General features: G+C 49.0%; 1 protein-coding gene across 15 annotated transcripts in view; it reads right to left on the reverse strand.

Moving 5' to 3' along the window:
* Positions 1–6,836: 6,836 nt before the first annotated feature.
* Pxylp1 (2-phosphoxylose phosphatase 1) overlaps positions 6,837–20,200 on the reverse strand; it is a 59,136-nt gene continuing 45,772 nt past the window's right edge. For all 15 annotated transcript variants that reach the window (XM_005407772.2, XM_013506274.1, XM_013506267.1 and 12 more), the window contains 2 exons: positions 13,640–13,779; positions 6,837–9,035 (listed from right to left, as the gene is read on the reverse strand). In XM_005407772.2, the coding sequence (XP_005407829.1) occupies positions 8,098–9,035; positions 13,640–13,779 (1,078 nt within the window). In that variant the 3' untranslated portion in view covers positions 6,837–8,097. The remainder of the gene's footprint in view (positions 9,036–13,639; positions 13,780–20,200) is intronic.

The following is a 20,200-nucleotide window of genomic DNA, read 5'->3' on the forward strand; positions in this document are numbered from 1 at the left end:
TTCTTGTTACACTGGGCTGATGGGAAGGAGAAAGAAACGGGGCTTGAAGAATTCAGACCAGGGCTCTGCTTATCTGACCTGTTGCTGAGGCTGTTCCAGAGGAGAAGTTCTGAACATAGTTTATGTGTCCCGGATTCTCCTGAGAATCCAATGACAGCTGTCACTCCTTTTCCTGTATTAACAGACGTCTTTATAGTCACACTATTATGACAGAAAAATTGAAACACATCTGTGGAGCCCTGGTTAGGAACCTCACTTGAAGTGATCAGAATGTTCACTTCTTGGTTCCCCCGTTCTAGTTTTTTTTTTTTTGTTTTTTTTTTCTTTTTTTTGGTTTTTCTCCAGTACCGGGAACCGAACTCACGACCTTGCGCTTGCCAGGCAGCCCCCTGTTCTAATTTATTTAGGCTGCAATACCATAGTGCCTTAGCCTGGGTAACTCAATAAAGCATATATTCAGTGGAGGCACAGATCATGTCCGGGTTGCTTCTTCCTCAGCTTCTCTGTGAACCAGGGAGGAGCTTAAAGCTTCCAGGCTTCCATTCCTTTGCCTAACTCTAACCAAAGCAGGAAGGGTGGAGGTTCGGCACAGGTAACGAAGGAAATGTGGGGAAGGATGAGCTCCCACGGGGACTGACTACCTAGGTGTTTGCAAGGTGGCAAACAAGGCTGAGCCCAAAAGCAGAACTCAAGAAACGCAAAATCTTTTCAATGCCAGCGGCAAGTGCATGTGCCCAGGAAACTGTACCTCCTAGTTATGCCCAGAGGGTGGCGCTATGCGTGTAGGTGAGCTAGTGGGGCGGGAACACATTCAGGTTCTGGTGACCCGTAGCAGTGAGGAGTCACTGGAGAACAGCAGCAGCTCTGGCCGTGTCAAGGTGCCCGCGTGGCTGCAGCTTCACGTACATTCTGTCCCAGGAGTTACCATTCCAGTTTGCCGGTGAGGAATCCGAGATTTGGAGCCCAGATGTCTGGGTCTGAAGTCCCGTAGCTTGGACGTAATAGAGAACTGGATTTGAACTTGATTTGTGTGGTTTTCAAGCCACTGGGGTGGGGTGGGGTAGAGTGCAGTGCCGAGAGGCTGCTGGGGTCCCAGGCAGATTTGCGGCTGCTCTGGATGTCACGGTTCTGTCAGAGGTCCTGCATGTCTGACATCCTACGGTCACACTAAGGTCCTTTGCTCTCTTGCAGACATGCAGGGAGTGTGTCAGCCACTCACGTCCATGTACAGCTCCTCCATCCTTGTACTAACTACAAGTGATAAAGCTGGAAAGGTGACCAGGAAGGGCCTTGTGGGTCATTTCAGGGAGCTTGGATTTTTATCTGAAAGGCAGTGAAGGGTTACAGAAGGGTTGTGAACAAGGCATGATATGGTTTGTTTTATGATGCCATGAATTTATGGGCATGTCCTATGCAATCTATAGCTGCCAGAGACATGCCTAGTATGTATTTCCAAGCTGCCACACATACCACATAGGACCCATGAGAAACGCTAACTGCCGCGGCATAGCGATTATAAGCTAGGGCACAGGAGTGGGGCGGCTTTGACTTCCCGTTCTGCCGCTTCCCAGCTGTAAGGACCAGGCAAATAACCTCCTCTGAGTTTCTTTCTCCACCTTACACATGTGGATCATAGCAATATTCCTCAGTCTCACAATCACTGTGAAAATGGAACAGGGTTATGCATATAAAGCTCAGCACAGTGCGTGGCCCATTACAGCTCAGCCAGTACGGGGTTATCCCACATGTCACACATAGGTCCTGCCCACCTTCCAGTCCTTACTGGCTTTCCCCAGCCGCCGCTGTGGTGACCGGGCCCATGCAGGCTTTTGCCTGACAGCAGCTTGCTTCTCTTCCTGCGCTCCGGCTTCTCTGAGGCACTGTGCATGGAGTCAGTGCATAAATGTTTCCCTCTTCCTTCCCCCAACTGAGCCGTCGTGAGACATATTTCGTAAGGTCCTCGGGAGGCGCTGTGGGGTGGTGCAACCAGCCACCCTCGAGTCGGCCAGCTCCATGTGCATCCGTACGTCGGCTTTCCCTCCCACTTTTTCCTACCGTCCTCCACTCCTGCTCCCTGGGATCACACTAACCAATTACCCACACTTAAGCTTTTCTCCCTCAGACTCTGCTTTTATGAGCACCCACGCTAAGACCATCTATTGTGAGATGATCCCACTTGCCTGAAAATATTACATTAGAAAAAAACGGGAAAAGAAACAAAAGGAGCTAGAACTATAAATACCCATAACCAGCTGCAGGAGCAGATCGCCCCTGTGAGCAGACCCATTACGGCTCCAGTGTTAGGGCAGGAGCAGTGGGGCAGAGGCAGTGCTCTGCTAGAGGGGCCCGGAAGACTTTGTGCTCTAGGATAATCCAGGTTTCCGGCCCGAGTCTGCTGTTCCCTCCTGTCTATGAGATCTTGGCTACATTTGTGCCTCAGTTTCTTTACTTGTAAGATGGGGGTAACAAATGTCTGTATTAGATGGTGACTTACACTGTGCAAGACACAGCCTGTGTCATTTGAAGGATTGGCTCAGGGTCCAGTCCATGGTATATGGTTATTAAATGGTAAGCCATGGTATAAGAGCCCTCTGTAATTGACTGTGAACCATGCAGAATAAAATTTCTCCTACTCCTTCCTACATGCACACAATTTTCTCTTAGTATGCACAGGGGATTGGCTCTGGGACTCCTTTATAATAAGAAATTTCCATTATAATATCAAAATCTGTGGATTCTCAAGTTCTTATAAAAAATGGCATAATGTTTGTATATAATGTATGAGCATCTTCCTGTATACCTTAAATTATCTCTAGTTATAATGTCTACTACAATGGAAATTACATGTAAACAGTTGCATTGTTTGGGGAATAATGACATGAAAGAATATCTGTACATGTTCAGGGAAGATGTAATTTTTCCCCAGTATTTTTGATCTGCAGCTGATGGACCCTGAGGAGGGTAGAATCTGTACCCACAAAGTGGACTGTATTTAGGTTCCAAAACAAAATGGTAGGCCTTTCAAAGGCAGTGACTGCAGGAGGAGTTTTTGGTCAGTAGATATATTATCCCTTTCCTGTAAATGTCCCCAGGGTTCCTGCCCGGGCAAGCGGAGAGCTTGGCCCGCAGGCTTTGCCTGTCCTGCGCTGTTCCCAGGAAGCCACCTCTGAGGCAGAAGCTGGGCTGCGATGCATCATAAGGCCTTCTTGCCTGTTGAGCTCTGACGCGAGCTTTTCAATCCCCGCTGTGACTACCAGTGAATGTGGCTACCCTGGAAAGGAGGCTTGTCCTTGGGCCTGCGGCTTCACCACAGCAAGCCCCGGAAAGCGCGGGCAGCTGAGCGCTGGCAGCAGTCGGGGAAAGAGGCTGTGAAGCGGAGGTGTCTGGTGACGCAGCGCCCACCACACCCTCAGCTCTGCGCAGCACTTTGCTAGAGGCGCTCACTGCTAGGCCCTACGCAGCGTCCACACTTCCTCTCCCCCTTTGGAAGTGGAGCCTGGCTTTGTTTTGTTTGGAATGACCCTACACTCCTTTACAACGGAGGTGAGCCACGCGACCCATCCCTTCCGGTCCATCAGATGTCAGGAGGAATCTGGATCTGATGGTGTTGTGGAGACAGAGGAGAAAACGGTCTTTACTCACTTAAGCCGCTGCAATCGGGTTTCTGTTGCATCGCACCGAAAATAGATCTAAATGGTAGAGAGGGGTTATCATATACCCTGCTTAAGCACTCGGTTCTCCCACTAAGTGGACACGACTTGAGTTCCAGCTCTGCTACATACCAGCCAGCCACGCCACGCCTAGACAAGTCCCTCTGTCCTGCTTCCCCTTTCTTGAAAGCAAGAATGACAGTAGCGTGTAACGCTAGTTTCACCACTTCTTCCGGGTTGCCTTGGACTCCGTCACTTGTTAGCACTGAAAACCCTGCACCCTGTGGAAACTTCTCAGTGCCAGGCAAATTGGGACAGTTAGTTGACCTATTAAAACGTCCCAACCGTCCTGCCTCTGCAGATGCAAGACTGGGGGCCCTGAGGACTAAAATTGTATTTGAGGCTGCCCTCTAGTGGTTGAGCCAAATATAGCATCGCTACGGAGAATGGTTTTATGTTGCTGTCCATAGTTTTAACAAAAATAGCAAGCCATAGATAGAGGCAAAATTGGGGTATTTCTAACCATTCAGACTTAATAATTTCTGAAACACTACTATGTTTTATTCTTCATTGATACCAGCAAGTGTGGTACCTGGGAAAGAATCAATGGAATAATGTAAATGAAATGATCCGTTCCCACAGCATCTCACGGCAAGCACTCTTTAAAATTCACTGGTAGCATGTCAAGTTGGTTAGACTGCGGGCTATGACTCTTGCTTTAGAGAAGGCCCATCAATCCTGAGCCCGTTTCCTTTTTGTATTGGAGGAATAGCCTTTCCTTGGTGTTGGGAGGATTTGTGGAGCCCTTGGAGGGGGAATTCTCAAGCGGCACCTTCACCACTGACAGTCATCCAGAAGCCAGGCCAAGGGCCCTGCAGCTCTGAGAGGAACTGTGCGGGCCTCTCAGTGACTCCTTTTCCTCGCCAAGGCCTGTCTCAGCCAGCAGTAGGAGTCAGAGGCGGACGCACTGACCAGCCCTTTTGATGAACTTGTGGTTTCCCTTAGCGTCTCTCGTTACTTATCTGAGCTGGCTTCAGGGCAGGCACAAAGGCAGGGCTATAATCTCAACGTTCAGTGGGTAGCCTTGGCAATGGGAGTGAACTGGTATCCAGGCCCCACGGTCTTCCACGTTCTATTTGTGGTCATGTTTTATGCAGAAAGGCAATACTCACTTCAGCCAGGGCTGGTGGAAGGCGGGAGCATGCACCCCTGTCCTTCCCGCATCGGTCTTTGAGACCCAGATCTTCTAGAAGGTCTAATTTTGCTGTTCCTACAAAGACCCTCAAACTGGCTTAGCAATGTTTGTTAGGCTATTAATTGTTAATAGCCTGTAATTAAGTTCCACAATTCTGTTGGGGAACAAATACTTATATCAATAAATACCCGCGGCTGTGATGAAAAAGGGTTAAGTGCTCAGTGGGACTGGAAAGTCAACGTGTTTGTCGGCCTCTTTTCTGTTCGATGTAAAGCCTTGCAATCTTATTTTAGTGTGTTGGTTTTAAGTCTCAAGCATTTTTAATGAGATTTAAAAATATGTTTAATCCACATTATGAAATATTATTCAGTGGCTATAATAGGAGCTCTGTCTAAAAATGGAACTACCTTCAGAAGATATTGTTAAGGGAAACAAGTTTAACTAAAATATGTTTTTAACAGAAGTCACAGAACTTTATAAAACCATCTTGTTTCTATTTAAAATGATATTTTCATACCTGTATGGAAAATTTCCAGAAAAATATCTGCCAAATAGGTGACCAGAGGTGGGAATTAGAGTTTGTGGGAAATGTACATGGTGTTCATCCTGTTCTAAAATCCTTGAGAGCTCTGAAGTAACAGTATCTTGGTGGTATACCAAGTGATGTGAGTAGAGGCAGGCATCCCCTACATAGCTTCAGGATGGGAGCTAGTCAGCGGAGAGACCAAGGCAGGATAAGAGTTGGGGTTTTCAAAAAAAAAAGTCTTGGGGCTTTCAGCCCTACCCCAGCCTCTGCACAAGGGAGAAATTAAATTGATCATCCATTGTTTAATCAATCACACTCATGCAATGAAATCTCCATAACACTCCAAAAGCAGAGTTCAGATAGCTGAGCACACGGAGGTTCCTGAAGGTGACAACCCAGATAGGACATGGGTGCACCTCACCGTTTCCCCACACCTCACCTGACACACCTTTTATCTGTATCCTTTGTAATGTCCTTTATAACAAGCCAGCAGATGTGCTTCCCTAAGTTCTGTGAGCCACTTGAGCATATCAGTTAAATGCAGAGAGGGTGCTGGCAACCCATTTACGGTGGATCAGGCAGAAGCAGAAACGACCTGAGGTTTGTATACGTGCTGCCGAAGCGAGCACACGACCTGAGGTTTGTGACTGGCATCTGGAGAGAGAGAGAGAGAGAGAGAGAGAGAGAGAGAGAGAGAGAGAGAGAGAGTGTGTGTGTGTGTGTGTGTGTGTGTAGGGGCAGCAGTCCTGGGGCTGAGCCCTCAACCTGTTGGGTCTGATACTCTCTCCAGGCAGGTCATTTCAGGACAGTATTAAATTAGATGACACCAGGTTCAGAAATGCTTCCTTGTTGTGTGCATGTGTGGGAAAAACTTCCCACACATCTGGTTTGAGTAGCACATTGTAAAAGAGTCTGAGTTTTGCTTTTTCCTCTCTAAAAGAATTTCATTTTTGATGTTGTTTTTTAGTAGTATTTTCCAGTTGTGTGTGTATTAATTTTAATTGTAAAAACAAGGAAGCTGAATACATACATACCTACACACCCTGATGTGTCCAGGGCTGTCCCTTATTCTCAGCTCAGCAATGAGTGTCTGCTACGGGGTCAAGTGGCTCAGAATTCAATACTGAGGAACGTGCTTTAATGTTGTACACACCTGACACTTTAGGAGGCAAAACCTTTATCTATACTTTTTGGTGTTAGCCAAAATACTTACTTTTTACCTACAGACCTTACAAATTTATTTAAAAAGTCTTCAGACTTAATTTTATTTTTAAATCCTCAAGCCGTGCTTAGCAGTTCCAATTTGGATATATTGTGCGTGGGAGCAGAAGACCTGAGTAGGCTTCAAATACTTGAGAGAGAATATGATTTTCAGCACTAACCAAAGCAGTTCAAATAAGATTTCAAAATGCCGTTTCTCACCTGGAAAGAACGGGAAGGACTTCTGCGCACACACCATTCCTTGTACAGGATAAGTGTTCTTCAAAAATTTATTTATAGAAACAGACACGTCCCAAGGCAACACTGGACAAAAAAACGAACAGATGGGGTGGGGACGCCACTGCCACCGGAGGCTCTCACTTGCACGTTTGACGTTTCCTTGGAGAGAACTAGCACCATTCATTCAGAAGTCACAGATTTAATTAAATTGCTCCTAATATATAAAATACCTTAGAAATATTATTTAACCATCTAGTAACAAAGTTCTTCTAAAAATGTATTAAAAATCAATTGGAATTTACCACGTGAAACACATGAAAACGGTTTAAAAATCGATCCAATTTGATGGCTTGTCAAAAGGAATGAGCCATCCTTAGTCTTCTTGGAAACAAGTACCTGAATTCAGCTTCTGGCCTCCTTCCAACCACCGAGCAGGTACAGGAAATTGAGCATTACTATACAGGGATAAAAGCACATCTAAAACTTATCTCAGAAAATATTTTCCTAGACTATAAAAATACTAAATGGGATACAAAAATTTCAGCATATACAGCAAATAGACGACAGCAGACAAATATTGGAAACCTACTTAAAACTGTTTTGTACCACAATCATCATAAGCGTCAAGTATTATTCTAATCATATTCCTATGATTCGGTCTGATTCAAATGTTTATTCCCCACTGAGTTGTGTTGTAGTGTCAGGTGCAGATTATATTCTGTGTTGCTAGCAGCTGTTATTGGAGGAGCCACTGAATAATCCTTGGTATTTAACTGGTTCTCAAAGTGCTGGAGGTGCATGTATAGTGGCGTCTACACTGTCTGAAATATTTACTTTGTGGACCCTCACAGAAAAAAAATTACCGACCTCTGTTTTAGATAAATCACTGCAGGAAATTTTTCACTGAACAAGGACAAGGTAAAAAGATTCAAGATTAAGAACATTTTGGCTGAGGTTTTGCTGGTTCCATGACAGGCCAAAAGAATATGAACTTGGCTTGGCAACTCTGGGTAATGAATATTCTTCTGGCATTGGAAGCCAAGTTTGGCTATGATCAAGTACCTTCTTTTCTCTATAAACTGGCCATTTTGTACCGAGAAACTCACGTACTAGATTACAGCTATGCGCTTGTTGTTTAGCCCCAACCACCTACACGGCTTCCGAACATAATTTTTGGCCTTTAAAAGTCAATACTCTTATATGCTTAGCAACACATAAAATTAGAAGTGGACTCTTCCCTGCCTTCCGTATTGGTATAGGCTCTGCAGTGCTGTATCATGTACCCTTTAGACGCCTTCCCTGTGGCATGCATCGTAATAATTAGTACTGCTGCTATCCAGGGCCACAAACATGTCCCTTTTGACAAAGCGGACAAAGTTCTCAAGAGGACACATGGGCTTGGGGGAACGCCTGTGGTGGTCCTGGCAGAAGGACGTGTGGAATGTGACGTCAACTCCGTTGTAAAGAACCCGGATCGAATGTTCACTGGGCTTTTCTCTGTCTTGCCAGAGCTCAAATATCAGCCTGGCTGCAAACCTTGGGAACCTGGCTTCTGAAAGGCCCAAAGCACTGAGAACTGGCGACAGAGTGACATCGTGAGCAGAGTAGAGGGCGAAGAGCTCATCTTTCCTCCCCTCAGCGGCACGCTGCATCCGGCTGACAGTTTGATTCAGGATCGGGTGGGCGCCCAGCAGCGAATACCCGAGGTACAGTTTCTTCTCACGCCTCTCTTTCTCATCCTCTATCTGATGCATCTTGATCGCCTTGAAGTGCCCCATGTCGATGCACCCGCTTCTGGTGCAGGGGAAGCTGAGGTTGTGGCAGAAGTGGCAGAGCAAGGAGTCTATGGGGTTGGCGGCCCGCAGCTGCTTGGTGGGGATGTCCAGGATCCTGGCCATCTCCCCGTAGGTCCTCTCTAGCTGGCTGTTCTTCAGCCGCAGGAGGTACTGACGACGCTGCTCCTTCTCCAGATACTGGTTTCTCAGTGGGCAGTAACAGTTTCCAGAGCAGAAAAGGGCACTGGGCTGGTGCCTGAAATAAACCTTCTTCCAGTCAAAATCTGGGAGGAAGCCATAGAGCAAGGCCAGCCCGCTCTGCAGGGTGCGGCTCTTCCCAGTGGTCTCGAGGTAAACCTGGTCTGCAGACCAGTCGACCGGCAGGAGCTTGTGTTTCTTTATGTAGATGTCCCTCAGCAACTGGCCATTCTGCAAATGCTGCACGACTCCTGCAACACAGGGTGACACAAGGCTCTCCTTACCCCCCGGCACGGCGCAGGGACAGCAAGAAGTCGCGCCAGTGCCAGTAAGACAACGGAATGAAGCTCATTTCCCTGCCCTGTGGACGGTGGGGGTGTCTGTAAAGGGGTGAGCTGACTGGGGCACGGCCTTTGTGGGGCGCCGAAGGACCATCTGCCTCCCTCCCTCCCTCCTGTTCAACTTGCCCTTTCTCTGGAGAAAGCATCAGGACTGGAAGGGCACAGGGAGTAGGACTCGCCCAGCTGGGTATCCAGGCTGTGACGGGCACGGGCCTGCGGTGAGCATTGCCCACCGCGCAGGGACACAGTCCCCGCTGTGCAGGGAGGGCTCTGTGACATCCATCAGGCGGAGGCGACTGTCAGTTACGTGCTTGTAGCTGAGTCCTCTCACTGCTGGGGCGTTCCCTGTGTGACCTCTTTTCCCCTACACTGCCCACCCAAGCTTCTCTGCTAACCGCCTGGGTGACAGATTCTGCATAGCCCCGCAAGCAGCTTCTCCGGTTCCTCCAGAAGCTTCCAGATCCCCAGATAGGATATATTTTATTTAAAAAAAAAAAAAAAACCCAATTGCAGAAGAGAATGCTTATTCTGCTCCTTTCAAATAAAAAGAGGAGAAAAGAAGAAGGTGTATTTGCAGTTGCCCACGTTTGGTGCGAGCAAACTTTGGAAGGAGCAGAAGAAACGAATGTCAGTGGTTTCCTGGAGATGCTGCGGGCACAGAAGAGAGGGTGGTGGGATGTGGGCAGAAGCAAGAATTTTAAATACCTTTTACTCTCATTTTAGTTTTACGCTACCATGGTATAATAATAAATAGACTTTAAAGCAAAGAAAAACCCAAGCAGGAGAAGGGAATGGAAGATAACAGCAAGCTTATGCTTCAGCCCACAGGACAGGGAGGCAATCTCAGCAGTGCACGTGAATTCGCTGAAAGTGTTGACTACACACGGGCCCTGTGCCCGCTAACGCCATTTATAGGGATGTCTAAGTAATTTGGGCAACTCCACGGCAAGATGAGGTGCGTCGGGCTGAAAGTCAGGAGACAGAGAGAAAGAACCGGCCCAGATTCTGTGAGCCACGTCCTTAGCTCAGCCAGACAGGATGCCTGTCACACTCTGAATGAGGCACCCAAGAGCAGAACTCCCCCCCGAGACCCAGCTGGGACCAGCCTTAGCGTCCGTACAATGATTTGCAAAAGGAGGCAAATCGCAAGTGACAAGAATGAAGAATCCGGGTCGGACACCAGTTTGCCTCCGGGCCTATCTTACATCATGCAAACTATATCACAGGTGGAATGCTTACTGTATGCCAGGCATTTTTCATGTAATTCCCACAAAAGCCCAAAGACAGGCCAAGGAACAGTTAAGAAGTGGCATAAGCCGGGTGTGGTGGTGCACGCCTGTAATCCCAGCACTCGGGAGGCTGAGGCAGGAGGATCATTGCGAGTTCGAGGCCAGCCTGGGCCACAAAGTGAGCTCAAGGCCAGCCCGGACTACATAGCGAGACCCTATCTCAAAAAGATTGAAAAAAAAAAAAAAAAAAAAAATGGCAGAGGCAAAACTCCAGGCCTGATCTGGCCCCGATTTGGCGTTTTTAGTCCTTCCTCACAGCGACTCCCTCTAAGTTCTGGCCAGTGAGGGCTTTCTACCCTCTCCAAACACACTCCACGTTCACACAACCCAGTTCATGCTGCTCTCTCCCTCTGCCAAGAGAGGCCCACAGCCGTCTTTGCAGAGCCTTCCTTCACCCTCTCCGGGGTCAGATTCGCAGTTCCTTCCTGGTCTGGTGTACTTCTCCCACGGCAGTGTTAGCTGTGTTCACTGAGAGCATGTCACAGCCTAGCACTGTGCGAGCCGCTCTGCAAGGGCTCTCCGATTTCATCCCCCACCAGCCCTGTTTCACAGGACTGTCGGCCCCAGGCTGTGCCAATTCTCTGAGGCCCTGCGGCTTCCAGCAGTACAGCTGTCTTCACTGTAGCACAGGGGCGGTCAGGTCGGGAGGGTTTTATTGGCCTGGCCGCCTCCTGTGCTCAGGGACTGCCGAGGCCTTCTGAGCCAAGGAGGCACTGTGGGGTGACGCGTCGTGCCAGTTATAAATGATCATTATAGCCAGGCGTGGTGGCACACGCCTGTAATCCCAGTACTCGGGAGGCTGAGGCAGGAGGATCGTTGTGAGTTGGAGACCAGCCTGGGCTACAAAGTGAGCTCAAGGCCAGTCTGAACTGCATAGTGAGACCCTGTCTCAAAAAGAACCCCCCCCAAAAAAAGATCATTATGACAGCTATGCATTTTTAATGATATTTAAAATAGAAGATAAAAGTGACCATTAAAAAGATCATAGCAATGGGAATAAATGGAACTGCCAAAAAAAAAAAAAAATGACTTCTAGAGTAAAATACTAACTTAGAAAAATGAAGATGGTTATAGATCATTTGAAAAGTCCAAATGAATGATTTACCTCTAATTGCGTGGACTCCTCCCAACTTCTCAGACCCCCTCTACCCTGTTTGCTGCACCCCATTCTGACTCCTCACCACAGCCGATGAACCTCAGAGGACCCCAGTCTGAGTCCCTCAAGAAGCGGGGCTTGTTACTTCATCTCTGGCTATGGCTAGGACTGCCGCTGTGTCAGCAGGTACAGCGAAAAGCCAGAGCAACAGGGAGAGAGAGATGACACAGCCTCAGTTCCAGCCTCTGGACGCCTGGTCACATTCTTGCCCTTGGAAACTGAGTCATCCCAAATCTCCTTTAAAAATTTCCAATCTCACTTGAGTTGGTGTTATTTATAATCAGGGGCTGTAACCTGCAGTTCTGGGCTGGGGAGTTGAGATTTCCACAATAATACAGGGAGGGTGTTCCTGGCACATAGTAGGTGGGACCGGGTCCAGGCAGTCTCCACGTGGGACCAGCGCCCTCTGTCCACGTGAGTTCTGAATGTTACACAAGACATTCCCACGGTGAAAAGCTGACTGAATGGTTTAGCCTAGAACCGAATGCTGTTTTTCTAGTGGCTATAAACATAAAATTATTCCTGCATAATTTTAATATCCACTGAATTTCTAGAAACGCAATGCAAGGGGCATCTGTACTTTGTTTTGAGCAGAACTTGTCAGAAAAACCACAAACTGACACGTAGTGTTAGAGTCACTAATCTGACATCCCTCAGTCACCTGCGTCTGTGGCTGTCACAGTCCGGAGCAGACATTTGATTACTGTATGTTCTAGCATAGCTATTCCCAAGCATGGATGCTGAGACACACCGAATTAAAAAAATAAATGCTTTCTTTTGCTTGTTACAGGATATCTGATGTAATTTTTCTAAAAAAAAAAAATTAAGGATATAAAATAGTTCTATTATACTGAAATTTCACTTCAGGGTAGCCCAGGGAGAATACAATATTTGTGAACACTTGTGAATGAAAGGGGGTGCCGGATATGGTAGGATGAAAACCCTTGTTCTAAACTAACACAGAGCTCATGGGTGTCGCACTCATTCCCAGAGGCTTCTAACCAACTCTTCGGCCAAAGCTAATCCTCCAGAACCTTCGGCCTGTTGCCCACCATCATTCCCCCAATAATTATGCTTTTGGGAAGCCTGGCTAGACCCAGTAGGGCCAACTATAGGACAGGGATGCCCTTCGTTCTAAACTGAGATCCCATAATGCTGATGGAACAAGAAAACAGCGGGGCGACTGCTCCTCCTCGCTTTCTCTCAAAGGCTGGTGACCCGGCAAAGGTCCTCTGGCACTCCACTCTGCAGCACCAGGCACCTGGAGCTCTTGGGGAGCCACCTGTCCCTTCATTCCCGGGAAAGGTGACCCCACAGTTAACTGGGTGCACAGCGGTACAACCAGGCTGCAGGGGTAAAGCTCGGTGAGGACCTGACCCGGCCATTCAGACTCCAGGCACAGCAGGAATCCGCCATGCATTTGTCTCCCTGAGACCTTGTACATTAAGTCCCAGAATGTGAGATTAGTTAGGTAAATTATGGCCCATGCTTACTGCAGTAATAAGCAGCCATCACAGTGATGCTGTGGGTGAACATTAAGAGACAGGGAGAGAGGATCCCCATATATTCTTATATGAAAAGTGGTTTAGAAAGACACTCATGCCAGGCATGGTGGCGCAGGCCTGTAATCCCAGCACTCGGGAGGGTGAGGCAGGAGGATCGTTGTGAGTTTGAGACCAGCCTGGGCTAAAAAGTGAGCTCAAGGCCAGCTGAACTGCACAGCAAGACCCTGTCTCAAAAAAGACCAAAAAAAAAAAAGAAAAAGACACTCATGCATGTATGTGCACCTAAGTACAAGAAGAAAGATTACTACTCAGGGTCTATTCTGGGGGGTGCTTTCTTTTGCTTTGTTGTCTTTTGTAATTTCTTTTTGGAAACACATAGTAAGAAGAAAGATCATTTTAATTGAAGAAAGCAGATGTTTCATCAGACACCCTGGAGCCTCTAAGCTCTTCGCACTGCTACCTGCCCCCCCGCCAACCCCCTGGCTCCTCACCCAGGATACTGGCTCCAGCGTCTGTGGATAGGAGGGCGGGAGGGAGGCCTGGAGGGGTGGCGGTCACACCTACCTGTCTGCGTGAGCTCTCCCATCTCACACAGAGGGTGGTTGGGGAACAGAGGCAGGGAATTCAAGGGGCTTTCAAAAGAGGTTCCAGATCCTTTTGCCATGTGACTAACGAAAGCTTCCAGTTTGGGGTGATATGGTTTCCTAGAGAGAAAACATGGAGAATTAGGAGTCAGACTCGCAGACAGTCACCCCGCAGCCTTTCTCTGCAGGGGTAGATTCTGCTTGGTCACTTTTCAATCTCAGTTCCTTGTGATGCGACTGCACATACAACGCCCTCCCTGCAAGGACGCCCTGAGTCCCTCACCCGTGTGGAGCCGGGCGCCACGGGCTCAGCTCTGCCCTCTAGCTGACTGTTCCCCCCCACCCCGGCCACCACCAGACCCTCACAGGCGTGCCCTGCGCAGGGAGCCCTCAAGGTGTCCCCCACCTCTTTCTGCCTTACACTCACAGCCAGCCCTGGCCCGGGGCAGCTCTTCTCTGGATGGAACCAGGCCCCTCGCTGGCCTTCCTGCTGTCCAGTCATGGCCTGTTCACCTTGTCTTGTCCACAGAGAGAGGAGCTGACCACACAGGCAGCCCTGACGCACCGCAGCCCTCCCACACTGCCATGTGCTGGGAAGAACTGACACAGCCTGTCCCTCTGTCCCTCTGTCCCTCTGTCCTGGCCCTACCTTGCTGAGCGGCCTCCCTTAAGGGCTCTCTCGGCTCCAGTGTGGTCCTGGGCACATCAAGCCAGTGCCCCCTTTTCCCCAATGCCTGCCCCAACCACCCACCCCCGGCCTTTGTGTGTGTGTGTGTGTGTGTGTGTGTGTGTGTGTGTGTGTGTGCACTGCTGGGCACTGAATTCTGGGCCTTCAAACTGAGCTGTATCCCTAGTCCTTTAAAAAATTTTTAAAATTTAAAACAGGGTCTTGCTAAATTGTCCAGACTGGGCTTGAACTTGTGATCCTCCTGCCCCGGCTAATCAACTAAGACTCTGCAACAATTCAAAGCTGTGCATATACATTTATAGCTAAAAGTCAGTCTCTTCATGAGATCAGAGATATTTCTGCTATAGGTGTATGTGTAAGTCAAGATATAACTTATCTTTCTACCCACCGGTATATAATTGCCGTGGATAATGAAATGACCTGTCCATGTACACACTTTTCCTCTGAATAATGAAATGGCCCATGAATGCGTATACATTTTCCAGCTACCCAAAAGTGGGCAGACGCGAATAGTTTACAACGTAACTGAATATGAATCAGCCTATGAAAAGAAGCGAAGATCAATTCTTCTAATGGCAAACCCCTGCTGTCCGGAAGCCCAGTTAACTTCGGCCATGCTTTCAAAACCGCTGCCAAAATGAGTTTATTATCTTTCCAAAACATAAAGCTCGAAAAATCCATCTTTTAAAAAATGTTTTAAAATTATACAATACTAATTCCAGCATACAGTAGAGTCTAACCAATCACCCTGCATAGCTGCAGGGAATTATGTCTCTCCATAAAAATAGTGTTTCACTTTGCCTGAGGCTAACGCACATAAATGTTTGCAAACTAGGAAATAAAATGTCCAGACAGACCACAAGGCTGCCAATATGAATCCACATGCGCGAAGACCAACCCTCAATCAGGCTCAGATGTCCCGGCCCAGGCCACTGTTTCACGCTGGTGAGATCTGAGGATCTGAGGGAGCTTGGTGGCCAGTTTTAGAAAAGGAATTTCTTTTTTTTTTTTGGTTTTTCTCCAGTACTGGGAACCGAACTCACGACCTCGCATATGCCAGGCAGGCGCTTTTGCCGCTGAGTTAAATCCCCAGCCCTAGAAAAGGAATTTCACTATTGAAGGTATTGGCTGAGGCCCACGTTTTCAGGGCATGTGCCTACTTAATGGCGCTGAGGGCTAATTGTGTTCATTACAGTTTTTTTAATGGCATAGAAAGATGAGGATTTGTGGAGGAAAAATTTCCGCTACAGAATAGAAAACAAATGGATGCCCCTTGTTAGCAGGAGGAAGACTAGGTAAACTGAGTCGCTGGACCTGACTGTCCAGGCCCTGCCTGCCTATCCCTGGCCCTATCCCTAGAGCCCAGAGGGTACCCAGCACTGGGCCGGTGCTCTGGTGATCTCAGGGAGGGAGCTCAGCCACGCAGGATGCTGTCCTCAGATGCCGTGTGACAGCATCAGGGCTTTCACTGTCTGTTATAGCCAGTGGCATGAGTCCCCACAGTATTTGTTCCAGCACGCGGATCTTGACGGAAGTATTAAAAACCAGTGCCGCTGTGGGTGAGATTACTAGTTGCACACTAAAATCCTTGCCCCCTTTCTTGGGAACTTGGTTGTATCCCCCTTTTGAAGTCCTAGAGTTAGGCAGAGCCGCTAAGTATTTGCAGGTCGAACGGAAGGCTGGGTGCCCTTTCTGGGTTGAGACCCCCTCTGTTCTCTTCCTTCCCTCTGGACACTGTTTTGTCACAGCAGCAACCAAGGGAGCCAAGTGGACACCCTGGGGGGTGGGGGAAGCAACAACCTGGACCCCAGAGTGACCCAGGGAGCCGTTACCTGACAGGAATATCGTCTCCTGACTTCAAGCAAAGACATCAACAGCTTTTGTGTGTGATAGTGGTGATTGAACCCCGGGCTTTCACAATAAGCTACACTCCCAGCCCTTTACTTATTTGTTTGTTTATTTGTTTTTATTTTGAGACAACCTTGTGCTAAGTCACTAAGTTGCCTAGGCCAGGCTTCAACTCAGGATCCTCCTGCTTCAGCCTCCCAGAGTGCTGGGATTACGGGTATGCACCACTGTGCCCAGCTAGAAAGCAATTCCTGGGCTGGGGATATAGCTCAGTGGCACAAGTGCCTGCCTGGCAAGCGCAAGGTCCTGAGATCGATTCCCAGTACCAAAAAAAAAAAAAAAAGAAAGCAACTGCTTTGTTATTGAAGGCGACGTATTCTTGAGTCTCACTGTTACAACAGCCTTGGTTCACTAATCCAAACACGACTGTATCTGTGAGGTCAGATTTTTGTTCAGACCAAACTCTCCTAACTGGGACTTCACTGGAAATCTGCTGTCATAGCCAAGATTAAAACATCAAGTGATACTATGTAAAGCCTTCGACCCTTTCTCTTCAGAATCCTTACACTTTTACCTGCCTTGTTCACATCTGTTAATGCCACAAAGCTCCAGCCAGAACCCTGAGGCCAACCTGCACCCGACCCGAGCCTGAGGTCTGCACAGCCCAGGCTGGCTGAGAACGGTGTAAGACCAGCACGGCTCACCAGCGAGCTCTGCTCAGCACAGACGCCTGCCTGGAAGCTGGAACAGAGCAGACTTTTAAAACTGAAGCCAGGGGGCTGAGGATGTAGCTCAGTGGCACAAGCACCTGCCTACCAAGCACAAGGTCCTGAGTTCGATTCCTGGTACAAAAAAAACCCCACAAAACTGAAGCCAATGAAAGAATCTGTTCTTTCCAATTTTAAGAAAATGAAATTCTAAGCAGACATGTCCGGTGCCCTCTGCACCTCCTGCTCCGAGCCGGGCCTTCCTCCTCCTCCTCCTCCTCTCTCTCCCTCTCCCTCTCCTGCCGGTGCTGAGGGCAGGGCTGTGCTTTCCAGGGCCCTGCTTTGGGCTCCTGCCTAGCTGCACAGGTTCTGACTGTGACTTCATTCAAGCCCCCAGCTTCAACGGCCGAAGACCCTCAAACCTCCACCCCGCCAGCAAGACAGTGCCGCTGAGCCCCCCGACTGCTGCCAGTGAGAAACCAGACCATCCCAAGACGGCTCACCAGCAGCACGGCAGCCTGCAGGCCCGGCTTCCCGCTTTTCTTCTGTGCTGTCTGTTCCAGGCAAGGGCAGCACCGCCTGTGCAAGCCTTATCTGACACCTGCATACTCTCCCCTCTCTCGTCCTGCCCAGCCTTCTACAGAGTCCAGGGACCCCACCTCGATCTTCTCTAAGGCCATCTCTGCTGCCACTCTGAGTTCCAGCCTCCATCATTTATTCATTCAACAAACATCTGTCACACCTCTTCTATGTACGTGTCAGGCACTGTCCTAGGCACTTGGGATGTAACAGCTGTGAACAAAAACAAAATACCCTGCCTTCGGGTAAGGAGTATACATTCTTGCCTGGGGCAACAGATGATACACAAGGACAGCCATAAATGTGTGTGCTGGAAGGTAACAGCTGTGATGGCAAAAAGAAGGTAGTAAGGAGTGTGTGGTAAGACAAGCGTCCCTGCCGTTTTAACCGGAGTGTTCCGCGCAGGCCGTGCTGAGAGGGTGACATGTAAGCCCAGTCCCGAAAGGTGAGGGAACTGGCCCGACAGCCGTTTGCGAGCAGCGCCCCCTGGCGTCAGGGAGCAGCAGAGCTGTTCCGAGCGCCGCGGAAGAGCTGGGCAGCAGAAAGGGCGAGGACAGGAGCAGAAAGGGACAGACGCAGGAGCCTCGGAAGGACACAGGAAGCCTTAGAGGCTGTTTTCGGGGTGAGGGCTTCAACTCTGAGTACTCCCGCAGCAACAGCAACACCACCAGCTGCTGTCAGCCCAGGCCCGCGGTGCAGCTGGCACAGACCTCCATCCTGTCCTCTCCTCACTGCCCGGCTCCCTCCGCACCTTCATGCCTGGAGCCCCCGCCCCCTAGCAGGGCACTTGAGGCACCGATGGCCCAGCCTGCACTCCGCACTCAGGGCCGGTGGGTGACACTAACTCCGGGGGCTTCACCGTGCCGAGCTATGGCCCACCCAGCTCTGCCCAGCTGGAGCTCACTACCGAGGGGACATTGCCCACCACACTGACAACCTGCTTCTGCATCTCCCTCTCCCTGCCCAGGCCGGGTCTGGCTTCCCCTCTTGAGGTCATCCTCCAAGTGTGCCAAAGCACTTCCATGTCTACATCTTGCTCTTTCATTTCTTTCTTCATTGCAGATGTCATTTCTACCTGTGATGGCTACCATTCAATATAGCTTACCAGGTACCAGGACCTGATCCATCTCTGGAGAGATGTGTGCACTCCCTGAGATCAGAGACAGCCTCCCCTCCATAATCCACAGAACCCCACTCTACCCCTTTCTCACTGGTCCTGCTGGCATTCATGCATGCCCAGCCCTTCCAGCCCCAGGCCCTTTGCACTTGCTGCTCCTTCTGTCTGGACACTAGTTCCCAGATCTTTACAGGGTGGCCTTTGATTCATTTACAGCCTGCTCCGGTGCTGCCTCCTGGCTTACGAACCAGACAGTACCTAGTAAATGACGGGAATATAAAACTACAATTTGCTGAATGCTGACTAAGGTCAATATTTTTCTTTTTTTGGATATAGAGAAGCATATTTGATTCATATTTTATTAATATAAAAAAGGCATTTACTAACCACAATTATATACTTGGCTAATGACCTTAATGCTGGCTAAGCATAGTAGTATGAGGGCAAGAATAGCACCTGTCTCACACAGCACCTGGCATTCATGGTGAGGCAGCTTCCACCTCAAAAACCCCAAGGGCCACAGGATGGGTCAGTGTGGACAGAGCCGGGCAGTGGCCGACCTGTTTGGACAACAAGCTTCTGGGGGACTGAGCTCAGGGCTTCCCACCTGCTGGCCCAGACAGCACTAGGGTAACAGGCACCCTCTGGGCCTCACCACCCATAAGGAGGTCCCAGAATCACTAACTTCAGAGCAGCTGGAAAGACAGCAGGTGCTGCAGGACCCAGATCCCACATCTGGGACAGCTGTTGGCCCAGAGTGGGTTCATTGCCTTGGGGTTCCTGCTCACGCTAAGTCCCTGTTTATGGGGATGAGTCATCTTTTACTACGTTTAAAGATGCAACCAATGGAATGACATTGAGCACTGCAGTCCTCGTTATCTGCAGAGGTTACATTCCAAGCTACCCAGGGGGCGCAAACTGCTGGTTGCATCAAACCATGTGTGTGTTGTATTTTCTATACAGGCATGCATATCATACAGCTCAATTTATAAGTTAGGCACCTATGATATGGTTCAGTTCATAAGAAATCAACAACAAAACCAAGAATAGAAGGTAATGGGTATAACAGCATATGGTAATACAAGTTAGGTGGATGCATTCTTTCTCCATTTCCTGAATTTCTGTTTAATAGTTCTGGACTGCTGTTGACCACAGGTAACCTAACCTATGAAGAGCAAGCCCTTGGATTGGGGGACTATGGTAACTAACCACGCACACTCTGCCCTCTTCACAGACCATTTTCAGCAGCTCCCACAGAGGCAGGATGCTCAACACAATGACAACGGGGCAGAGGAAACTGAGGACACAGGCAGGCAGAGTGAATGGTCTGCAGTAACTGAGCCTCCTAAACAGGAGCTCTGGACACGGCTCCACCAGAGGGTCCTGCCACTGAGGTGACCACGTAAGGGCCCTACCGACTTGGCCGGGTGAACAAGTTCATCGCAGAGAGGGAAAGAGGCCAGGCCCTGAAGGCCTCCAGGCTGCTGAGGGCAACGATGCTACACTTACTGGGTCTTTGGTGTGGAGCAACCTGAATGTTTTAGCCCATCATCTAATGTGGACCTCATGAGGGTGATGTTAGGGAGATATTATTATGTTTGT

Source organism: Chinchilla lanigera, unplaced genomic scaffold, assembly GCF_000276665.1.
Source record: "Chinchilla lanigera isolate Chin_1 unplaced genomic scaffold, ChiLan1.0 scaffold00107, whole genome shotgun sequence".
In the NCBI taxonomy this organism is placed as follows: Eukaryota; Metazoa; Chordata; class Mammalia; order Rodentia; family Chinchillidae; genus Chinchilla; species Chinchilla lanigera.